The 25,241-nt window shown below is 33.6% G+C and overlaps 1 protein-coding gene across 12 annotated transcripts in view; it reads right to left on the bottom strand.

Annotated features, from left to right (window-relative positions):
• Positions 1–3,189: 3,189 nt before the first annotated feature.
• Positions 3,190–25,241, bottom strand: part of LOC128988590 (heterogeneous nuclear ribonucleoprotein Q-like) — a 50,839-nt gene continuing 28,787 nt past the window's right edge. For 3 of the 12 annotated variants that reach the window (XM_054410006.1, XM_054409998.1, XM_054410001.1), the window contains 6 exons: positions 25,002–25,150; positions 23,619–23,725; positions 19,030–19,178; positions 17,831–17,893; positions 12,862–13,027; positions 3,190–4,681 (listed from right to left, as the gene is read on the bottom strand). In XM_054410006.1, coding sequence (XP_054265981.1) covers positions 4,497–4,681; positions 12,862–13,027; positions 17,831–17,893; positions 19,030–19,178; positions 23,619–23,725; positions 25,002–25,150 — 819 coding nt within the window. In that variant the 3' untranslated portion in view covers positions 3,190–4,496. The remainder of the gene's footprint in view (positions 4,682–12,861; positions 13,028–17,830; positions 17,894–19,029; positions 19,179–23,618; positions 23,726–25,001; positions 25,151–25,241) is intronic. The other 9 variants (XM_054410002.1, XM_054410004.1, XM_054410003.1 and 6 more) reach the window with 9 other exon arrangements.

Below are 25,241 nucleotides of genomic sequence, written 5' to 3'. Positions count from 1 at the left end.
AATATGCGGCAATTAGCAGCTTTCTGTACTATAAACAGTACAAGGAAGCCAACTTTGTCGGGTGACTGTAGGAAAAAATAATTATAGCCATAAATGTCTACCTACTCTTTAAAGCTATTATTCCTTTTTTTATCCCTTAAGGGAGCCCACGAGGAGTCAGACGAAATTCTTAAATAGCGGCCTAGGTCGAGTTTGATATCAAATTAACACATTCACTGCGGCTCGTCAATGGCAGGCATAGCCCCGGTGCGGCGCAGTGTTGACCCAAATCATTGCCAGGCGGTTGGCTTTCAATTCAAATATTTCGGTCCAACGAATAGAAAATAACGTGTGGTGATGTGATGCGTTACGACAAGTCGACGTAGTTCGCTAAAACACCCACAGATAGGCTTACTGCTTGGAACGTAGCCGGTCCCATTGTATTGTCAATTGGAGGAGAAAGACGGAACAACAAGTTGATTTCTAAGCTTGCCAAATGAGGATTTTATAGGGAAATTTACTACCAACCTACACCACAATTATAGACTGGCATTAGAGAGAGACACCAACCAGAGAAGAAGTCGAAGCAGCAGTCAAAGCTCTAAAGAGCAATAAAGCCCCGGGCAGAGATGGGATAATAGCAGAAATAATACTGAAGAAGGGAGGGGGAGTAGTAATAGGAAAGCTTTGGGAACTGATTAAAATAATCTGGGAGAGAGAAGAAATTCCAGAAGAATGGAGGGAAGCAATAGTAGTCCCCATTCACAAGAAACGAGAGAAAGAAGAATGTAGTAATTTTAGAGGCATATCACTCCTTAGCATACCATACAAAGTTTTATCAAAGATAGTATTAAATCGGATCGAAGAATATACAAATGAACTAATCCTAGATCATCAGGCTGGTTTCATGAAAGGCAGGTCCACAATGAATTAAATATTTATCCTTAAAGAAGTCATATCGAAGTATTGGGAGTTTAATAGGGAGTTTTTTTGCAATATTTATTGATTTCCAAAAAGCGTATGATAGCATAAATAGAGAGAAACTGTGGAAAAAGATGGTCAAATTTGGAATCCCAACCAAACTTATAAACCTTGCTAGAACTGTAGCAAATTCCACATGTTCAGTAAAAGTAAATGGGAGAGTCTCGGAGCCCTTTACAGTAAATGCAGGGTTAAGGCAAGGGGATGGGCTCTCCCCAATCCTCTTCAACCTAGCAATAGAAGAAGCTCTACAAGAAGTGGCAACAATAGATAAGGGAATTTCAATTGGCTCCAGAATTAACATATTAGCGTTTGCAGACAATGTTGTCATTTTTGCAGAAACTTTAGAGGACCTACGCCAACTAACAAAAGTATTTATGGACAAAACAGGACATTTAGGACTAAAAGTAAATGATGGGAAAACCAAATATATGCAATTTTCAAGAAATCAAGGTATAGTCCAAGACCCACTGCAGGTAGATGACCATAAATTTGAAAAAGTAGAACATTTTAAGTACTTAGGGGTTATCTTATCCAGGGAAAACAAAGAAGAAATAGAAATTCAAAATAGACTAAATCTGACAAACAGATGTTTCTACGCTTGCAACAGACTGATGTCCTCTAAGTTATTGTCAAAAAACACCAAAGTTAGAATTTATAAGACTATAATCAGCCCAGTATTATTATACAGAGCTGAAACATGGAAACCAAATAAAAAAGAAAAGAAGTTAATCACATTCGAAAATAAGATTTTAAGAAAAATCTATAGACCAATTTATGAAGGTGGTGAGTGGAGGAAGAGACACAACAGAGAACTGAGAGAACTCTACAGAGATCCAGATGTGGTGTGTGAATTTTAAGTGTAGAAGAGTTAGATGGGCTGGACATGTTTTACGAAGAGAGGAGCAAAATAAATTAAAATTAGTTTTACTACGAAATCCCGAAGGAAGACGACCGAGAGGAAGGCCAAAACAAAAATGGTGGAGCCAAGTAAGGAAAGACATGGAGCAACTAGGAGCAACTGAGGAGGATGCAGAGGATAGAGCAAGATGGAGAGGCTTTGTTGGTGCGGCCAAATATCTTCTTAGATATGCATGGCCCTGAGAAGAGTATTAGAGAGAGACACAATACTAACGTGTACCAACCGTCCTCGGCTAGAGCCATACTAACTGGGCAAACAATGCATTGCGCACTGTGCTCCCGGTGACGCAGCCGCCTCACACCATGGCACCCCCTGCGTCACGGGGTCGCAGTCGCAGTGAGTGTGTTAAAGGTCTCTGTTAGTAAAACACAACGCCACAAACCCGAACTGAAATGAACAAAGGAGTAAAAAATGACAGATGTTCAAAGATTCTTTACATTTACAAAGCACAAAGCTTATTATACTATGGGGCGCTCATTAGAAGCCGGAAGAAAATCATGAACGGAAGCATAGGTCGATATGCACATCACATTAAAGGTTAGAATACAATGACGCAAATTGGAGCTCAAAATAACAGCAAAGTAAAGAAACAAAATGGCAGATTTAAAAAATATTTGAAAGGATGCCATTTTTGACTCGGTTGTCTGTTTGAGTTCGGTTTGCGACAATGTGTTTTACTAAATCAGACCTAAATTTGATACAAAACTTGACCTAAGCCATTTGAGAATTTTGTCTAACTCCTGGGCCCTTAAGAGGTAAAAAAAGTAGGCTAGCTTGAAAGAGTAGACATTTATGGTCATTATTGATATAACAAGTTTTATTCAAGTTCAATCCCAATGATTGATAATTGATATTACTTTATCTATAAAAGTAAAAAATATATTACACTGTTCCGGGTCTTTTCAATCACACTGCATTTATTGTATATGTACACTAATACAATTGTAATAGACAAAATTATTGAATCACTTAATGTTACTAAATAGCTGCTTGGTTTCATTAGCGAAATTGAAGTCATTTTGAGAGGTATCTTTACAAGTTTTGTCATTTTCTAATGTAGTTTGTTTAAATAGGAGGCAATATGACAACAAATATTATTCATCACGAGGACAAAAAGTGTCTTTTCAACCCTCACTTATTTTTCAGGATTGAAAAGTCACTTTACAAAAAATCATTTAGTGATGAACGTACAATACTTATGAACCCCTAAATAGTGATATATAATACACTAATCCAGCTTTTACTCTCAACTGCCACTTGTATTCAAGTATAAAGTTTGAAACAGGGATCATAAATAAAAGTGTTAGTTATAAAATGTTCACATACAACTGTTTATTGAGACATGTAGGTCCATCATACATTTGCTGTAACAGGGAAATGTTTTTCAGAGCACTTTTGACTCAAAAAACAATTATCTTGTAGCAAAACTTTTAAATTTTTTGTTTAACTAGGCATTTCTAAAAGATGATAGTGTTTTTGTATAAAGTAAGCTGAAATGATTAAGCATAAGCATGTCCTACTGTTTCACTAAGTATGACGCAAGACAATATTATGTAAAATTTGATGACATAACAAATTTAATTAAAACCAGGGAACAATCAAACATAAAATTTACTTTAAATGAAAGTGTTATACTAATTACTAACAAAGCTAGAACTAACACACATTTTCATGGATCAATAGTCTTCTTTAACACAGTTACAATAACAGAAACAATTACATTGTTATTATTGCAGCTTAGTACATATTGATTATAACACAACAATGGATCTTCAAGAGCCATTTATATAGCTATATTTGTTTCTCATCAATAAAATACGTAATGGTCTTCAACAAATGTATGGTTTCTTGTCACTACTCAATCAACAATTTAACATCAAGTTAAAATTACAACTAAAATTTCTTGCGTCATTCAACTTAAAAAAAAAACAAACAGAACTGAAAAGGTTTGTAAGTTAACTAGTTATAAATTATCTACTACTGCATCCTACATATAAAATGTAAAAACAAATAAAAAAACAGCAAGGTTTCGAAATGATTAACAGAAACCTTCCAGCCAATAATAACCAAAAAAGATTTAAAACAATAATTGATAACCGATAACAGAATATCCACAATCGCAGACGCTATGTGGTAAAACTTAATGAAACAAATTGGCAGCTATGCCGTGGGAATAAAAGATTTTGGAAGCCCCCTAATGGTGTGACGTCTCCAGAACTAGGGGGTGAGGGGGGAATGTTACAATATTGTCATGCATGCGTACACACAATTTTGAAAAAATTTACTCGCAAATTTTGTCAAACTACAAACGTATTATATTTTAGTAAAAAAAAAGGAAGAGTATGTTATTCGAGACAGCATCAACAAGACACAAGCTGATGGCATCTGTTAATTTTAAGCGGCATGCTGCATGGAAAGATATTACAGACAATTCCGAACTTTGCACCGAGAACAGATAAATTTTAAAAATGAAAACTCATAAGTGAAAACCGAAAACCAAATCAAACAATTTTGCTAAAAAAAATCTGTTTCTACACAAAGGTCGGGGAAATGTGAGCAACATCTCGGTTTCCACACTTCAGCATGTCTCTCAGTCCACTTTGTCCCTGTACATTTAGCTCCATTGGTGGTAACTGTCTTGATACCACTGTGCATCGCTGCCAGAGCTGTATCCGCCGCCGTTCATGCCGTAAGCACTACTGAGAGGCTGCTGGGCTAACGGCTGACTGCCCCAGCTGCTTTGATAGCGCCTCTTCGTTTCCCCCTGGTTCTGGTGACCGCCGTCGAACTTGCGTTTACCTGAAATACAACAACTCCAGTAATCATTGCTTAGACTTGCCACAAGCAGTTGTCATGACATGGTTTTAACTGTTACCTAACAACTATTGTCTTCTTAGGGTATACAATGTTTCAAAACATCATACAGTGATACAAGACAATCAATTAAGTCTGGATTTATGAATTTGCATAACCATCCACATTAAAACCATGCCATGCACACACATATTATTACAGAACTCCTTGGTATTAATTACCACTTTAATACAATAATAAAAAACATATTTTTTCAGTGAAGATATGAAGACTTGGAAAGAAAGGCCTACAAGGTGGAGGACAATTACAATTTGTATTTGAAAATTTTATTAATTTCTGCATTTTGTGTGCCTACTAGTTCATTGAAATGGCCCATTAAAAACTGAAGCTCGAGGTTAAAGTTTTGCATTTTATAAGAAGCATTATCTCACCAAAAATAAAACTATGCCCATATCAATGTTTGCTCTACAGATTATTGATGGCAAATCGAGCTTTAGGTAGATAATCATTTACCTATTTATCTAAGGATTCAGCAATATGTTATATCACTCAGGCAAAGTATTAAATTTTTTTTTATATAGATCAAAAGAAAACCCTACAGCTCTTGAAGCGGTTTCTCATTCGTTTCACAACTAAAAGAGTAGATGCTTCATCATCCACTGAAATAGACCTGGCACCTTGCTCACATGCAGCCTTGACACACTTGAGAGTTCTTCAAAATTACCTCCTTATGCACTACCCAGAATATTTAATCAGGGCTTTGAATCATGATTTATGAATGAAATGACGGTGTACCAACATAAATTCTTTCTCAAACACAGGTACTTTGTCATTGCATTTTAATAAAAAATACTTTATTTTAACTCAAATTGACTGATCTAATAACGTCTAAGATAATTATTTGTCTCAAAACTAACCAATGTAGGTTGCATAAACATTTAATATTTGCTGTTTATAGTAAGCAGGGTTACCACTCAAATGCGCAAATCAATCTTATGGTTTTATACACAGTTTTTCATACAAATTAGTATGTTTTTTATGATGTTGATAAGGGTCATGGTGCTTAGGCTGGTTGCAGATAGAATCATGTCATAGCGGACCTCACAAACAAATGGAAACAAACAGTGTAGCAGCACTGCAGCCATGTTTCCACATATAAAATTAAGTTATTCAAAAATGCAGTTTTGTACGATTTTTGTCAAGTTTTCGTCCAATTTTTATTCCATAATAATCTATGAAATAACGAACAGCTGTTCGGGTTAAGTTAATTTTTCCTAGCTGTCACTGCTATGTTTCCAAATGTTGTTTACAAATACCGCAAACTTTTTCAATCACGTTTTGAAAGCAAATCCCAACCAAGTGAGATTAAAAACGTTTTTTAACATAACGGATTTAATTAATCGCAAGTGCAATAATATAGTGTAATAGTGTAACCGTAAGTGAAATTAAATAACTAGTCAACATCCAGTTCAGGAACCAGAGATTCTTTGTGTTGTTCTTGGGTTTTGATAACCAGAGAGAAGACCTTGAATCAGTGTTGTATACGGCTGGGAAACTTAAATTTAATAACGATCGTCACCGATAGCTTAGAAACGTGGTTTCCACTCATTGACGGCGCTTCAATGGCGGTTGTGTAAAGTGTAAAGTAAAAAGTCACAACTGCAGTGGGTGATTGTAACAGAGGTTTACGGATGATGCTAAACTCGCTTTTCTAATGTATTATTTTCTATTCCTACCATTGACTATACAGGGTGTTTTGGTAAAGTGTAGCGGGCTATGCAGATTCAGATTCTACATGCAAAAATAAGTCAAAAATATACAATAATTTTTTTTTATTTCGGCTTAGTTTAGCCGTAATCCGCCATTTTTTATTTTTTTGAAAATAATTAATAACTCTAAAGCCCTTGGAGATATTTTTATGAAACTGGTATAAACTTTAAGGCTACACGTATTAACATTCTCCTAATATATCTTTGATCAGGCTCATCAAATGTCAAAATGGCGGCCATTTAAAATTTTGTTTTAGTCGCTGTTTTTAGTTGATTTTTACTTTTAAAATTTTAAATGGCCGCCATTTTTAAATTTGATGAGCCTGATCAAAGATATTATCGGAGAATGTTAATACGTGTAGCCTTAAAGATTCATAAGTTAAGTTCATAAGTTTCATAAAAATATCTCCAGGAGTTTTTGAGTTATTAATTATTTTCAACAACATACAAAATGGCGGATTACGGCTAAACTAAGTCAAAATCAAAAAAAAGTTATTCAACATTTTCAACTTATTTTTGCATGTAGAATCTGAATCTGCATAGCCAGCTACGCTTTACCGAAACACCCTGTATATATACATAGTCAATAGTACCTACTCACTGTGTGATGCAATCGCTGGACCATACAGCCAATAGGCCCATAGCCCATCTTTTGGGTACGTACGCCTACCTAATTATTCATTACAACCTTTTGGACGACGATCCTTGAAACCGGTACCTTTCCCTAGAATACACGGCCTACCTACTTAAGAAATAAAATTACAAACGTCCAAAAACCCAACGTTGTGTGATTTTTGTCACATTTCCTTCTAATGTTAATAGATAGCCTATACCAATCATTGTTTAGAGAATACATAATCTATTAAATAACAAAAAGTTGTTTGTATGAGGTTGTTTTTTTTTCAAACTGACACCGATAAGTTTACATTAAAAGTTGTTTACAAATAAAGCAATTAATGGGAAATAACTTTGATTGCCGATAACGTTTTACGAGAAAATCTAAAACCAAGAGATCAATAACCTCGGGACTTGATTAACGCATATAATTGCTCGGCTGTACTATAGTTCTCAACTGTGAACGTTGGTTTCTGGTACCGGTTCTATTCCTTAGAACTGTTGGTACTGTTGATAGCAGCAAGAATCATTTTTAAGTACCAACACATCACTGAACTTTACAAATTAGTTATCGTTGGTGTTGCACTTATTTAATACAGGCGTATTCAATTTAATTGATGTCTTAACTGTACAATTTTTGCTTTTTCTTTCTTGATTCCATAATGTTAGTTTATGCTAAGAAAACGATAACGCATTTTAGTAAAACATTTATTCAGCAAACCATCATGAATTGTTTAAATGCTTTACGTTGTTTATGTATCAATATTTCGTGGCCTATTTTGGTAATTTTTATTATAAATTGCCAATCTAAATCGTCATTTCATACTGACTTCATTTCATATAGTAAGCCGTCATTTCGACATCATTTCGGGTCATCTTCGGTCCAAGCAAATATAAGTTATGATGAAATTTGATGACATTAACAAAGATTTCAAATACTAGTTTTATATGTACTTTGTTATGCTTAAAGCGTAGCAAATTCCCTAATTAAGTTCTGTATTTTTGTGTGTATGTCTGTTGGTAAAGCATTAATGTCCTTATTTCTGAGTGTTTCACGGAAAGGACAAAAGCACCTTCATAATGAAAATGTCATCCCGAATAAAGTGTTAAATTGTGAGTTTGAGGTATTACCTTAAATACTTCTAACCATTGTGGAAGGTAACTTTCAATTATAGGCCTACCTTAGGGCTATGCCTCATAGATCTATAAAGCATTTTTTTAGTTTAATCATTGGATTTAACATATGGACCAACACGACCCGGGTTACATTTAATTGCGAAGCATTTGTTTTGGCTTGAAACTGTCAGATACTGTATTTGTGAATGATGATATATAATAGTTTTGCTAGCACATCTGAAAATATGCAAACCAACTTCTGTTCTTAATAAGAAGGTTTCAACTGACTACGATAAGATCCCCGTGCGTAGAACGGGCACACAGCTAGTGAGGTTATAATAGTATCAAAGTCACTATTGTCATTCTAGTTCATAAGATTTAGATTTATATTGCTTAAAGTATAGAACACAATAAATAAATATGTGAAACAAAAACATTGAAACCCGAACAGCCAACAATAAAAGACAAAGATACAGAAAATGCAATTCTTTTCTGAAGATTGTATTTTTATGTTCTGGAAGAAAATAAAAATCCTGTCCCGTCCTGTTCAAAACTTACAATTCAAACCCGACCATCCCTAATTTTTTATGATAGGAAACTCCAGATATTATAGCATCCAGATATTATAACCAGATATTATAGGACATGTCTGCAAGTTGATTTTTTTGAGGTTGCAGAATAAACTAAATTGGATCCAAAGTCATCGAGAATCGATAACTGTTTGAAGTTTTAGGAGTCTAAAATCAGGAGCAGGCCAAAAATTCGTTGACCTGGCGAAATTCACGGTTTTAAGGTTTTTCCGATTGAGTGGGTACCCTGAATACAACCTGCATTATAGGCTTAATGCAAAGATGAGAAAACAGTCATTAAGTTTTAGACAACTTTTTTAGACAGAGACCTCAAAGTACAGTAGAACCTGGATTATCTGGGGTTGTAGGCCATGGATTACTGAAAACCTCATTAACCCAATTTAATTGAGACATGAAATACTGTTCAGAAGGAAAAATAAATCAAACGCCTATGAGTGGACAATATTTCTTTGTTCTGTCTTCCTTAGCATTGTTTTGCCAAGAATGGATAAACAATCAAAATGTTTTAAAGTATTTGGTAATCAGATAGTTTATCTGTTTCAACAATTTAATTTGTCTAAATGTAATAAGACTTGACCTCAATGTTAAAGCGTCCAGTTATTCTTTTTTACAATTCAATAATTCCTACAAATTTACTTCAAGTTGAGAAAGTTGTCCACGGATTATCCATTGAGGTTCTTTCAAATAATCAAGGCTCCAAAGTACTAAATGGTTAATCCAAATTATATGTAATGCATCTGTCCATATTGACTTGACATCAAAATTTTAAACTTAACTAGTAATCTTAAATAAATATTTAATTCATGCACACTTTCATACTACAAGCCATCATGCATTCAATTTACTATGCATAGCCTAAGGAGCATATTATATTTAGTGTGTAGGAGCCTAAAGTTAGTGTATGTATAAGCTCATGAGCATCAAAATGTAGGAAACAGCTGGCTAACATAGGTATTTCTGTTATAACTAACGTAGCAGTGTCCCTAAGGATTAAACTGAATATTATCAGCTACTACAATTAAAGAAAGCAAATTAAAATTAAAATTCATTGTGTAGCTCCTGAACTGTTGATTAGACTCAAATTTAAGGTACATACCTTCACGTCCACAGTTCATAAATGTATGGTCAAACCCACTACATGTTTCGCCTATACATAGGCATTGTCAAGAGGTCCTTCAAGAACGTTTTGTCCATTGTAGACTCGTCAAAAAACATTTAAATAAATACACAAAACATGATACATTGTACGAATCATTTAACACTTAGTAGGCCTACTATTTACCGGTTGCGGTACGGAAGCAGACTGCACCCGTGACTTGGCAGTCTGCTTCCGTACCGCGACCGGTAAATAGTAGGCCTACTAAGTGTTAAATGTTTCGTACAATGTATCGTGTTTCGTGTATTTATTTAAATGTTTTTGAGGAGTCTACAATGGACGAAACGTTCTTGAAGGACCACTTGACAATGCCTATGTATAGGCGAAACATGTAGTGGGTTTGACCATACATTTATGAACTGTGGACGTGAAGGTATGTACCTTAAATTTTAGTCAAATTAAAATGTCATAATAAGACAAATTTTTGAAACAAATTGTAACCAACAAGCGAATATTTTGTCTTTCACACCAATAATGGCACTCTTATTCATACAGTATCATGTAATTCAGTTTGAACTGTTCAATAACTTATTATTTGTTAATTTATTCTACTAACATATATATCTTTAGACTGTCATGATTGAATGATGTTAGTACAGTGTACAGTAGAACCTCGATTAACCGGGGGGTGGATCAACCGGGCAGCGGATCGTGGTCAATAAAGATGCCTCTTAAACTATGTTACATAACCTCAAAAATACCAAGATAATGTTATAAATTGTGTTTAACACACTCACTCCCGTGAGATGTGAGACCTTACATACAGAGGAGTATGCCGGCTGGGACTGAACCTGTTAATATGTTGAATACGGTATGTGTTTAATATGTTAAGTCAAAGTCTAATATGTTGAAATGCACTGTATATATAATTATTTCTGGCCAATTTTATATGCAGTTTTATTGTTTTCTAAACATCGCAGTTCATTTGACAAAAATAAATGGAAGCAAAACAAAGAAATAGCCATTGATAGCTTCAAGGTCAAGCTACGCGCGGTCCTTTGTATTATCTGGAGGCCACCCTTATATAGCGCGCTGCGGCGGTTATGTTAGGTTGGGTTATCATAAATATGTTTTTTAGACTTTACTCGTTTTGTTATGAATCGAACAATACCAGATGAGTCATACTTTCGCCCTCCAAATCCCTTCCAAGTAGGCCAAGATCGGGCCATTGACCGGAGCGGGCGCATCACCTGTCACCAAGACTGTATCTGGTTCTGTGTCCTGAAAGTAAATAAAAGATGTATGTGTCCTGAGTAATGACTTATCTGGTATTTTTCGATTCCGAATTCATAACAAAACAAGGAAAGTCTTACAAACATATTTATGATAACCCAATGTAACATAACCACCGCAGCCCGCTGTATACCTACTTGGCGGAGTACATGTGGCAGCTAACAGCGGTGACACATTCAACTCCATCCTTGCCAACATTGCTGCCTTCTGGGGGGCAGAACTCAAAGGCCACTTATCGTAATCATGTCAAATTTGGACATAAAGTATGTTCTTTTCAATTATGTAGTAATTGTTGGTCTCCAATAAAAAAATCCCTCTAAAAGACATGGCCTCCGGATAATACCATGAAGTACCCTATCCGCTTGCACTGACATTTTCTGCTCTTTACACATCCGTCTGCTGTGCGCTTGCTATGTCACAACAGTTTGTGATTGGATGATTAGTAACATGGCATCTTTAGTAGCCTTTGGTGTTTGGATGATTAGTAACTATGAAAACTTGTTGAATGTTTGTATGAAGAGAAGCCCAAGAAAGAATAGAATAACTACTAAGAGAAAGAATAAGCGGTTCATTGTTATCTTTATCTAATTTTACGACTGTTATTATTATCACTACTCTTGTTTTATACTCTTTTATGAGTTATCTAATGTTTTTATCGACAGACATTCTTCTGACCTGAAACAGTATAATGTGTAGCACTAGCCTATGACTAGCAGTAGGTACTAGAATTTCTATTAATCTGTTCTTTACGTGATTTATTGCTGTAGTGTTTAGTAATTTTTTTGTTTGAGTAAACTGTGGTTTTAAACGTTTTTGTTACTACAAGGTTAGTAACTTGAAATATCATGATTGTGCAATAGCCTACTAATTGTATTTTTATGATAAAAAAAATTATAATCGAGGTTCTACTGTATAAGCAAATTTCTACTATACAAAGCTTGAATCATACGTTCACAATAATTTTACCCAACAACTTTAAAGTTTACATTTTATTTTTTTAATAGTTTAGAATACAACACCGGTTTTTTAAGGTTTTGAAACCCCTGTCATTTCTACATCTAAATTATTCGAGAGAATGTTGGGTTAAGCGAAAATAGGCCTACACCAATAATAAAGAGATGTTAATAGACCAACAAAAACTCAAGCCAAACTAATACTGAAATAAATCACAAGTCACAAGTATTACTTGAATAGAATTCTGATGAATGTATGCAATGTGTTCAAACAATGATATATCACTGATACTGATATTATAAACTTTGAAAAATAATTTACATCATTACAAATTATACATTTTATTTCAACTAGATGTCTAACAAATCAAGAGCTAGCTACAACTTTTTGAATAATTCCTTAAGTACAAAAGTAGCAATTTTCCACTGAACACAAATATATAGCAGGCATTTTTAGTTAACATTTTTACAATGGTGTAGTTTGTGTTAAGTTCTAAGGATAAAGTATTCACAATGTACTGTGATTACAGTCCAACAATTGATAATTACGCCAAACACACAATTATTAAACCCACATCCATGCAGCATGCGACTGTAAGGCTCATACCAAGAAAGCATAAAAAGGGATGTTTCCTTAGGCCAGAAAAATTAGTATTAGCTCTCAAACAGCTAAAATCAGCCATATGTTGCTGACTGCTAAAATATTGAAATGTCAAGAAAAGTAGATACAGACCATCCTCACCTGGTAAACTTCCCTTGGCGCGCAGTCCCCCACGGACGGGCGGACGAGCCCCCCCACGGCCCCCTGAGGCTGCGACCCCCCGGCCCCCCCTGGGACCCCCACGGATTGGGGGCCCACCTGCTCGGCCACGCGGCACTACTCCACGCCCACGCCCAGCCTACACACACAACACAACACAACAACACATTAGCAACATCATCAGTGCCACAGTACCACAGTACCCATCATCAGTTGGCTACTATCATATTGATATTCCATATTAAAACTGCAACTTTCAATCAGACTCAAGGCAGTAACTAGGTAATAACTTTGAAGAAACCAGTTTTAATAGAGAATATTTAAACACAAAACTGCATTTTAGCAGCTACACTTTAAAATGTTATACTACACTCCAGGCTCGTGGACTGGAATTCCTGCATTGTTCAGTTTGGACAATTAGTTAGGATAAAATTCATTCACAGGTTTGACACTATGTAACATTTCTAGTGTAATATTTTTTGTTTTAAAATTTATTTGGTGGGCTTTTTTTTTGTGAAAGGTTCTATTTAATAATTTAAAAATATAACTGATTTCTTTTTTAATAACAGAAAATTGAGAGGGGGGATTCTTCACAGTAAATATCCATAAAACTGTACAATTTCTATGTTAAAATTCCTGCCATCGTATGAGGCTATTGTAAATACTATTAGAATCTGTTGCTCATGAACTAAAACAAAATTGTTTTTATAGTTTTATAAGGGATTTTTTGAAATTGCAGATGAAAAAGCATGTTAAAACCTTGTACTGAATGTTAATTGAATGCTTAGAATTAAAATACAGTTAGTTAAAAATAATTTTGGATATAAATTTTCTAAATTTCTTGTACGTATTAATTGCAATCTGTACATTTAATTTTCCGACAACTGACCCTTCATCCAACCTAAGGACTGAATATTAGAAATACCAACGAATGGGACTCTTATTCAAATATACAGCAAAGATATCAGAAAAGTGGTAATAATGTACGCTTATTAAAAACCTTGCTATAAAAATGCACTATATATCTTGTTGTCTATTAAGTTTCTTAATTCAACAAAACACTCAAAATCATTAAATGGTAAGCATTTTAGCTACAAAACATAAGCAGCGTTATGTTATCACGCTCTGTAAAAGACAAATCAAAAAGCAGTCACCTATAAGATGTTTAAAATACCAATCAGTTATTTTATACATCTTACATGATCCATAAATAATGAAACCAAAAGTTAAATATTTATCAATCTTAAAAGCAATACTAACAACCAAGGAATGATTGTTTAAAAAAAAATTGAAACTTACAAATTAGGGTTAGTTCAAATACAAAAGAAAATCAAACGGGATTCCAAATTAATGGAGTTGTAGTATTCAGTGGAAAATTATGCTCTTATGAGCTTAGACAAAAAAGTTTTTGTAAACAAAATTAAAAACCCAACAAAACTAATTGGATTATTACTGTAACATAAATTTAAATGAACATCTGAAACACAAAAGTTAGTTTTGATATTCATTCCACAATCACAATGCTAGGTGCCAAAGAATGTTAAGATGAGAAGGATGAGGATGAAGTACATGAGGTGTAAATAATCAACTAAAAGATACCAATGACTAGCCAAATGATACCAATGTTAATAAACTAATTCTAGAGTAAAAATTGCAACATCAAGAAAGTGAACTTTTATACATTCTGTAGTTTTTTTTTCTAGTGCAAAAGACTGAGAATTCTTTTTAGCTCAGAGTTATAAAAATTAAGCTTTGCCATCATCAAACTAATGAATATTTCAAGACGAACCGTTTACAGTCATTATATAGTACAGGAGCTGAGGGGGTTTGAGCATGCATGAAAGTAGTACGCAATGTTATTGCTGATTATTGTAATATGGACTGTGGTGATCAAAATTACGTATGTCGCCTATTTCAAAAGTGGTCGATAAGGTGGGGGGGAGGGGGCAAACATGGCGGTTTGCGCTATGCGTTAAAACGCTGATAGTTCGAAAACGGTAAAAGATAGAACATCGGTTAAAACGTCGTTGGAATTCTAAAAATGTGGACAACAATAATGGTTATTGAGTCCGAGGTCGTATCTCTATAAATAAACAAGTTATTGTATAAAATATGTAAAAATGGACTTTTCGGGTAGTTTTTTTTACCGAAAGTAGAATTAATTTGTGAGAGTCGCAAAGAAGTAATACCAAATATCTTTGCTGATAGTTGTAATATGGACTGTGGTGATAAAAAATACGCATTTCGCCTACTTTTCAGGTGGTCGAGAACTTGGGGGGAGGGGGGCAAAGATGGTGGAACGCGCTATGCATCGAAACGACTGTAGCTCGAGGACGGTAAGAGATAGGACATTAGTTAAAACGTATTTTGAATCCAAAAAATATTACCAATAGAAAATGTCATTGGGTAAAAAGTTGTATCTTAACTAATAAAAAAGTTATAACAATAATAAGTTTAACAAAATCTACATCGTACAGCTATTTTTTTCGAAAATCGTATGGATTATTGAAAAATAATAGTGTAATTACCTAATTACTCGGCTAAATATTAACTAGATGCATTTTCTTATAAGAAAAAAATATATTATTACGAATACATTTGGTTTAAAATGTAAAACACGGCCTCCAAACGACTTGGGGTTCGTCCGATAGGTTGCGTCATAATTGCTGCGCAGTGCTGCTGATATCGGCACAACTGTTAATAAGAACTGAATAACTGGCATAACTGAATAAGAATCTGTTACATAATCATATTGTAATAACCTACAACTTTATAATAATTAAAATTGGATTTGTAGTGGTAGTCTGTATTATGCATTTGATTGCGGCGAAACCCCAAGTATTATATGTAGTTTGGAGGCCATGTTTTACATTTTAAACCAAATGTATTCATAATAATATATTTTTTCTTATAAGAAAATGCATCTAGTTAATATTTAGCCGAGTAATTAAGTAATTGCACTATTATTTATCAACAATCCATACGATTTTTGAAAAAAATAGCTGTACTATGTAGATTTTATTAAAACTTATTATTGTTATAACTTTTTTATTAGTTAAGATACAACTTTTAACCAAAGGACCTTTTCTGTTGGTAATATTTTTTGGATTAAAACTGCGTTTTAACCGATGTCCTATCTCGTACCGTTCTCGGGCTACAGTCGTTTTGATTCATAGCGCGTTCCGCCACCTTTGCCCCCCTGCCCCCAAGTTCTCGACCACCTGAAAAGTAGGCGAAATGCGTATTTTTTATCACCACAGTCCATATTACAACTATCAGCAAAGATATTTGGTATTACTTCTTTGCGACACTCACAAATTAATTCTACTTTCGGTAAAAAAACTACACGAAAAGTCCATTTTTTACATATTTTATACAATAACTTGTTTATTTATAGAGATACGACCTCGAACCCAATAACCATTATTGTTGTCCACATTTTTAGAATTACAACGACGTTTTAACCGATGTTCTATCTTTTACCGTTTTCGAACTATCAGCGTTTTAACGCATAGCGCAAACCGCCATGTTTGCCCCCTCCCCCCCACCTTATCGACCACTTTTGAAATAGGCGACATACGTAATTTTGATCACCACAGTCCATATTACAATAATCAGCAATAACATTGCGTACTACTTTCATGCATGCTCAAACCCCCTCAGCTCCTGGACTAATAGTTACATGCTATTGTATTTATGTAATACAAAGCATAGTGTCTAAAACGTCTGTTTTAAGGACATGATTTTTAGTGTTTGCAACAAAATTTTGGGATTATCAAACAAATAACTATAATAATAATTTAAGTTTGTTTCGAAAATAATTTTTATGTTATATGTTTAAGCTAAAAAAAGTAAAAAAGAAAACATGTTTTGATAAGTATTAAGGATGGACAAATGAGAATTTTATATTTTCAATTTTCAAGATGGATCATATTTGATTATGGAATTTTCTTCAGGGATTTATTCCAACGTCACTGATTTTGGGAGTGCCGATAATGATTTCTCCGTAATCGCAGAAACTAATAAATATTTCAGAGCATGACGGATGACAATGATGTCGTTGTGATTGAAGGGGATGATTTTGCCACTATGACAGCTGATAGGTGATGATGTTGTTCCTGCGATCGTGTTAAAAATAGTGATAGTGCCATTATCAGTGAAAACGGGCATGATGACAGACAGAACACTGTAATGAAGAAGTTTGAATTTTTTATCATTATTGCAAGAATGTTTACTCAGGATTTTTAAAAACATTCCAAGCACTGCACAGGTCCCAGTGGCCTATGTGGACAGCCAAGTTAAAAGAGGACACCAACCTCTAAAAAAAGATTTCCTTGTTTAAAAAAACCCAGTCCTCTTTTGTGCAAAACTATAAATTATAATCCAGTCCATCTTTAATAAATATACATTTGACTAAGAACCTTTGTATTTGTGGAAAACATCATTATATCTTGATTTAACTTTGTAAATTAGTTTTTTAAATGTGTCGAAGTTGATTAATTTAAAATATATACAACAAAAACATTAAAATGTTTATTATTTTTACTAGGATGTTGATCTAAATTGTTATACTGCAGTTTAAGGGCCAGGGTATTAATTAATAAAGTAAATATAAAAGATAAGAAAAACATTTTGAAAGATTATAAATATTATTTATAGATGATGAATTATTTTTTATAGCTGGTAATCAAATGATGGGTGTTGATGGTGATAGTGTTCATGCTAATATCTGAACATCCTAAAGTTACAAAAAACTACATTTGTGCGGTATTATCTTATTTACAAACTAACTATAGCACTTAAGATGCTTTAGTATGTTATCTTTGTGTTATTGTTTAATTCTTTATATAAGTATAAGATTCACTTTGTCTAAATGAGTAATAACAACTAAAACAAATAGAAAGTACAGTTTAATATGGAATAGAGTTAAAACTAAACAAACCTGGATCCCAAAGTTCATGTCGTACATCGAAGCTCTTCTGTCCAGAATATCCTCTTCGATATCCTATATGGTGTTCAAAATTGTTTAAGCTAGAGCATTAACTTTACAAGATAGTAAACTAATATGTAATAACTAGTCAAATATAAATCTAGTTTGATACTATATTTCTATGTATGCCAATAAATATTATTTTGTATTAAATTTTGACTGTGACATTATTAATAATACTATTAATTTTAATTAATTGGTTTGGGCCAAACTTTTTCTTGTGGTCAATTTGTCTATGTAACACTTATTTCGAAATTATAGCATATACTCATACGTTATTATTTATAGTAACTACTATGTAAGAAGGAAAATTTTAAAAATAACTTTATTCAGCATTTTTTAAATCCAATTGTTTGAATATATTTCCTATTATTTTTTAATCCACTAAATGTTTGGCCATTACATGTTATTCATGTTAAAGAGTAATTTTATTTGTATGTATCTTAAAAGTAATCTATTACTTTAACATTATTAGCAAGTAGCAGGGTTATCCAAAACACGAGCAATGGTTGCAAGATAGGTAGGATATGGGTAAAGGGACCAAGCGTCTACCAGCGTTGATCAGCTAAGCATCGATTGAAGCAGCTAATAGCTTAGCAAAGCATAGACTAGGGCCAAAGCGAAAGACTCTTCATTTTTCTGACTGAAAACTACACAATGTTTTTTATTAGTGAAATTAGTAAGAAAAAGAATGTTAGGCACTAAGTTAGTGAGTGGCCACGTTTTTCCCTTTATAAAATTGGATAACCCTGCAATTATCAGGCATCATATCTGAGCCAAACAGGCAAACACAAGGTATGAGTGGCAGATGAGAGTGAACTTTATTACCGACAGGTTTTGATCGTACAAGTAGTATCAATGAATGCTTTACTTTTCCCGGCCCTCTATTAGAAGCCAATCCACTGTGACTGAGGCTTTCTGTTACTGACTCAGATATGATACGCAGTTTGAAAGTGGCACTGCATTCTATGCGAGGTATTGTTAAGTAGCGGGATCATTAAGCAGCAAACAGATTCAAGAGAGATTAAGTAGCAGAAAGTGCGTTTAGATTAATCTCATCACACAATACATAGAGAAGGAAAGGAGTGGAAACCGAACACTGTGCCACAATCAAACGTGCAAACATACGAAAGTAACGGGACTCGACCCACCGGCTGTGCTTGCCTGCCCCTTCCTCTAGCAGGTGGCGGTGGTGGCGGATAATCGTAATAGTAATCTTCGTAACGGTAATAGTCATCATAATACGGGTCACTGTAGCCGCCTCGATAATCAGCATAACCGTAATAGTCGTAATCATAATCTATAAAAAACAACACAACAAACCTAATGTAAGCCACCACTGATAAAATTTGTACAAAATTTTTAAATATTCAAATGTTGATTCCAAAATATATAAATAAATAGATAAATAAAGGGCATGCCGGGAAAAGATATAAATTACAACTAATTAATTAAATTTAGATCAGAAACAAAGATATACGAAAGAAATATAACTGAGTTTACTATTTCAGGATATATGATTAGGGGAAATGAAAAGTACATGAAGTTAATTATCCCACAACTTAATCTACCAGTGCTCCATGAAACACGTGGTTATCCATACTTACCGTTGTCCGTGGTGGAAAGCTTGGAAAAACTTGACAAATCATAAATGCAAACACAGAAAAGCAATGGTTATTAGGATGAACTGAGGATGTAAAGAATATTGAAGGAGAGTTCTTATCACCAATTATATCTACTGAATGTTGACTACTTCATAGTGTTACCAGATTACAGCATGCTGCCATGATAAAACAGTTACTTCAAGGGGAAAACCGCAACATAGCACCGTGCAACCAACTGAGCAGTAATGTGGTTAATTTATTGTTAGTGTTTTAATGCATTTGGGTAAAAAAAATCTTTTGTATTTAAGCTGACTAACTTTTACAAAATTTAAGTTAAAATAATATTTACTTCTTTGCAATTTACAAAAAACTACCAACTTTGTAGTCGTTTAAAGAGTGGATTATTTTTATTGATGTTTTCTAGTATTAAAGAGTCAATAATGCAAAATGTACATTTTTAACTACTAATAACAATAATTTAGTTCCCTAAAGCAGAAAAACAGTTAAAATACTTGTTGATCAAAACAATTTTTGGTTTTTGGGTATTTTAGGGGTCTGCATACCAAACATTTTCCTTCGGGTCAGGCCAAAAATCGAGTAACTTCAGATAGTATTGATTGCTAAAAATATTAATTGTAATACTGCAATAGATTTATACAACAGTGGCATTATCTCCCGCAGTCACACCGAAATAGACATCTTTAATAGGCCTAACGGTCACGGCTAAATCGAGAACATCTTCTATGGTTACAGACAAATCGTAAACATTCAGCTGGCAGGGCAAAAATTTAAAAATTTTCCACAATCTCAGCAACATTGTGACCGTCTTGAACAGCAGTCATAGCGAATTGATTAACTCCTGAGGAGCTGCGAGTTCATAAACCCCTTCCCCAGTTATGGCAATATCGAGAGCATCTTCCAAGGCCACGAGAAAATTGTAAATTTCTTCCCGTTGACGGCGAGATCAAACATCTTCTGCAGTCATGGCAAAATTGTGTACAGCTCTTTGGTTGTAAAATCTTAAGTCTCCCGTGATTACTGAAAAATCGTGAACATCAAACGCATTCACAGAAAATCGTCAATTTTACACCGTACATCTTCCCAGATCCATTCTGTAATCATAGGAACATAAATTTGCCTCAATCATACTCGAAAACGGAGCCTCTCTTATACCATTAACGTAGGCTAAATAACCTGACCCGAACTTGGCCCGAAAACTATTTCCGACCCGACCCAGAAAAATATTGGAAATCTGCAGATTTATACTACTTTTCAATAATAACAAATTAGTTTTACAAGCACAAAAAACAATAGCTACCTTTTCCCAATACAAGTGTATCAACAAAAGAAATTAATAATTTTAAATTAATGAAAAGCAATTTAGCATTTAAAGCGTATTTAACACTGCCAAAAACTCATTAACTGAACTGTAACTTAAAATACTGAATTGCTCACACTTAGATACACGTTTTATTTCCAACATAGTGTGTAGTTTTAATCTATATTTTCCCTGAATATCTTTGAAGTTTTAAACTCATTAGAAAATGTACCTGATAACTGAATATTTAAGTTTCATCGTTAAATAATAGTTTCAAAATTTACATGATCTATGCCTAATAATCCAATGGACCAAAAATGTGGTTTAAATGTTGGAACACGATGGGACTCAAGTGTATTTTGGAGACAACTAATTTTGCAATTATAAGTTATAAAAAAAGAATGTTAAAGTAAATAGATGGATAAGGAATAACCCCTCGTTAAAGATTTTAGATAAAGCACTGCCAAAATTTACATTGAGTTTTTCATCAAAATGTTTTAAAAAACAAAAAGTTTACATATCAGCCTTTAAAATAAGGCGTTCATAAGAAGACTTATAATTTTATATTTTTTTCAAATTAAATATTGAAACTAAACAATAATTTTGAAGTTAAAGAAGTTGGTGAAAAAATAACCGTTTATGCTACTTTACTTATTTTGAAAAGTGTTTAAAGATCAAAATATTTAATTTTTTTTTTTTTTTTCTTTAAAAGACTGTAATCAAGGGTAAATGATACCCTTTGTACAAATTTAATGCCAAAGTTAACTGAATATTGTCTTTTAGCACAAATTCAAATAAAAGATATTTATAAGCAGGACTTAGCTTAAACCTGTGTTTTACACATTTGCAAATTCAGGATACTCATCAGTTATTTTGTTTCCAACTTCTAACATTAATCCAATTAAATTGACCTATCCAAAACATATAACATATAAACAACATATAAACATTGAATAGCTACATACAACTGAATACAAAAATAACCAGGCTATAAAATTAATATAGAGAAACAAAACAAGATCAGAAATATGTAAATAAGAAATAAAAATTACAGTATAACGAACAATACCAATATAATAATAATACAGAGAATACTTAAAATTAATCTAGCTAAAATTGTTAGACAAATTATTTTCACAATAGGTCTACTTATTTATTGTGTTGTTTTAGTGTGTTTTTCAGCCAACTAAAGAAAGAATTATCAAGACCCTTTGAAGGGGTTTTTTATATATATATCGCAAGATAAAAATACAAAAAGCTTGCAATTCCAGTATCAAACCTGGGAGATTCTATTCTAGTACAGTTAGGAAAATAAAACATTCTTTTAACAAAACTTTTAACATAATCCTTTTATATTATAAATTGCTAAAAATAATTTGTCCAAACAAATTCATGAACATAAGGTTTTTATAGGCAAGATACACAGTTGTTCATTCCAACAAAAAATGTTAATAAATATAGATAGTAGAAATAACGATTCTAAAATAAATTACTGTCATCTTTATACGAGAAGCATTACAAAAATTTGATATATTAATACTAAATATTTGCAATCCACATCCTCGATTGATGAGAGAGTTAAAAATGTTTCTGCAGAGTCATAAGCAGTTTTATTTTATAACATTAATGTTCTAGGTGGCAGTTAAAATTAAAACAGTCCAGAATTAAAACAGTCAAAAATTTGAATATTGTCGTGCAAAATTATAATAGTCTAGTCTAAAAATGTGATTTAAATACAAATTATTTCTTCTAGGTAACGCAAACATATAACTCGTAGATTTTCAAATCTAAAAAGGAACTTAGCATCCTCAAACATCCAATAATAATAAAGCAGTCCACAATGAGATATTTTAAAATTTTCTTCAAACAAAATACTGTCAGCAACATTTTTTTTTGTCCACAAGTTGAAGATAACATTATATTTAAAAACTACTAACATAATTGATTCAAGAGTCCTATTTAGACTTAACTGTTATGAGATTTGTGAAAGCCAATAACAAGTTGGTCAGGGTAAAAATTACCAATTTTGCCTTCAACGGAAAGCAGAAGAACCTCCCAAGTGAATATTCAATAGTGAAACTTTCAAAAATCATCATAATTTCAAAAACAGAACTGATTCTAATGGATGTTTGAAGGATGAAGTTATTATCCAAATGTGCACTTATCCCTAAAAAATGTATTGATTCCAACACAGCAATAATATTAAAGTACGTCGAACATTTCTGTAGGAATATGGTAATAATATAAATATACAAATTGTATTAAAGGGAGGAAAAGTAGAAAGAAGGTCCTCCACCGGGATATTAGCAAGGCAGCAAGGACACAGAGCAAAGCAACATGGGTAACATTTACTAGACAATTAATACTCTTGTCTAAAAGTTATTCCCAACACAATTTAACCTTGAAAATTGATATTATAATTTAAGCTTGTCCTTGAAGCCTCAATTGATCTTTAACAACCCTTTTGCCTCTTCTGAAAGATTAGAAATGACAGAAACTAAGTCCCAAAGGTAAAAAAAATGCAACTGTCTAATTTGCTTTTAAGTTGCACAAGTACACTTGTTGATTGTGTGAAATGCAAAAAAAGTTTGTCCAAGATTATCAAAAGGGTTGATAACATTTTTGTTATAGTAGACTAACTCCAGTCAACTGTATAATTAAATTTATAGAGCTAGGCTGTCTGATTTTATAAGTTTTATCTAGTTTATCATAAAGCCCATATTTTTCACACTCACACTTACACACACACACACACACACACACAAACTATCTGTTAATAGAAATCACAAAGCCAAACTCGGTAGTCTGTAAGACTCACCATAATCACCCCTGCCCATAGTTCTCATAGAGTTGCCCGCTCCTCTCACACCTCCCGGGGCTCCTCTCGGTGGACCTCCCATCATGCTCGGATGTTGCGGTGAATACCTTCAACATACAACACTACTTAGTTTACATCCCTTCATGCTCGGATGTTGCAGTGAATACCTTCAACATACAACACTACTTAGTATACATCCCATCATGATCGGATGATGCAGTAAATACCTTCAACATACAACACTACTTAGTATACATCCCATTATGATCGGATGTTGCGGTAAATACCTTCAACATACAACACTACTTAGTATACATCCCACAGGGTTGGTACTAAATTTAGAAAAAACAAAATTCCCTGACTTTTCCAGGTTTTCCAGACTGATATTATACTTTTTCCAGGTATACCGCAAGTCGATATCGACCAATCAAAATCAATAAATATTAGAAAAATGTAAATATTTAACTTATTTAATCACTCCTAAATACAAAACTTGTTTCAAATTATGTACATAAAATTGATTCCTCCCCCGTACCAATATAAAAATGTGCATCAGTGCTTATGTCGTTCTTTTTGCCATCAGTCATCCCCCAGAAAAAAACATGTTTAGGTGCAGAATGTACCATATCTGTAAAAAAAGTAGTCTTTCAGGAGAAATTCCTGAATTTTTTTCATAATTCCCTGACTTTTCCAGACCAACCAAATTCCCTGACTTTTCCAGGATTTCCCTGACCGTACCAACCCTGTCCCATCATGATCGGATGTTGCATTAAATATCTTCGACATACAACACTACTTAGTATACATCTCTTCATGCTCTGATGTTGCAGTGAATACCTTCAACATACAACACTACTTAGTATCCCATCATGATCCGATGTTGCTGTAAATACCTTCAACATACAACACTACTTATTGTCGGGACCACGTAAGTTTGCAGTTGGTGACAGCCAATCACAAGACGAGGCTAGTGCGATGTTGCCACATCGCCTATTGACAACGCTAATTAATTTATACAAAGCAATATTTTCAAATCATCTGGGATTATTAGATTTGGCAACACCACTCCGTTCTCATTGGTTCATTCAAAACCATATGGTAAATAGGCTCCTCCTTCAACTGCAAACTTATGTGGTCCCGACTTTAGTATAGGGTCACAGCAAAAGTGTTAACACCTACAGCAGTCACGCTGAAGTTGAGAACATTGTCTGTGGTCACAGCAAAATCAAGAACATCTGCGGTCATTGAAAAATAGTGAAAATCCTCAAAGGTTCTTAATCGTCCATGTCTTTTGCCCACGCTTTGGTCCAATAAATCATTATTCTGTGACGCCCAAGCCATTTAAGAGAGAAGATATTTTATAAATGTTTCAGAACTGCTTACCCTCCTCCTCTCAGTTGCATCATTGCCATCATCCGTCTTTCTCTAGCTCTCAAGATTTCTTCTTTCTTTTTCTTATCTGAAGGTGGTTTTGCTAGAGAAACTTCAATTGCTGAACCAAACATTTCCTTTCCATTGAGCGCCTCCATAGCCTAAAACATATAACTAAATATAGTAAATTAAAATGAATTTAAAAGGGTACTAATGTTTTTATGTTTTCGATTATTTATATAGTAAATATTA

The sequence above is a fragment of the Macrosteles quadrilineatus genome, unplaced genomic scaffold, assembly GCF_028750875.1.
Source record: "Macrosteles quadrilineatus isolate MER2022 unplaced genomic scaffold, UCM_ALF_1.0 Scaffold_3__2_contigs__length_128488019, whole genome shotgun sequence".
Taxonomy (NCBI): domain Eukaryota; kingdom Metazoa; phylum Arthropoda; class Insecta; order Hemiptera; family Cicadellidae; genus Macrosteles; species Macrosteles quadrilineatus.
This window is presented reverse-complemented; position numbering and strand designations above follow the sequence as displayed.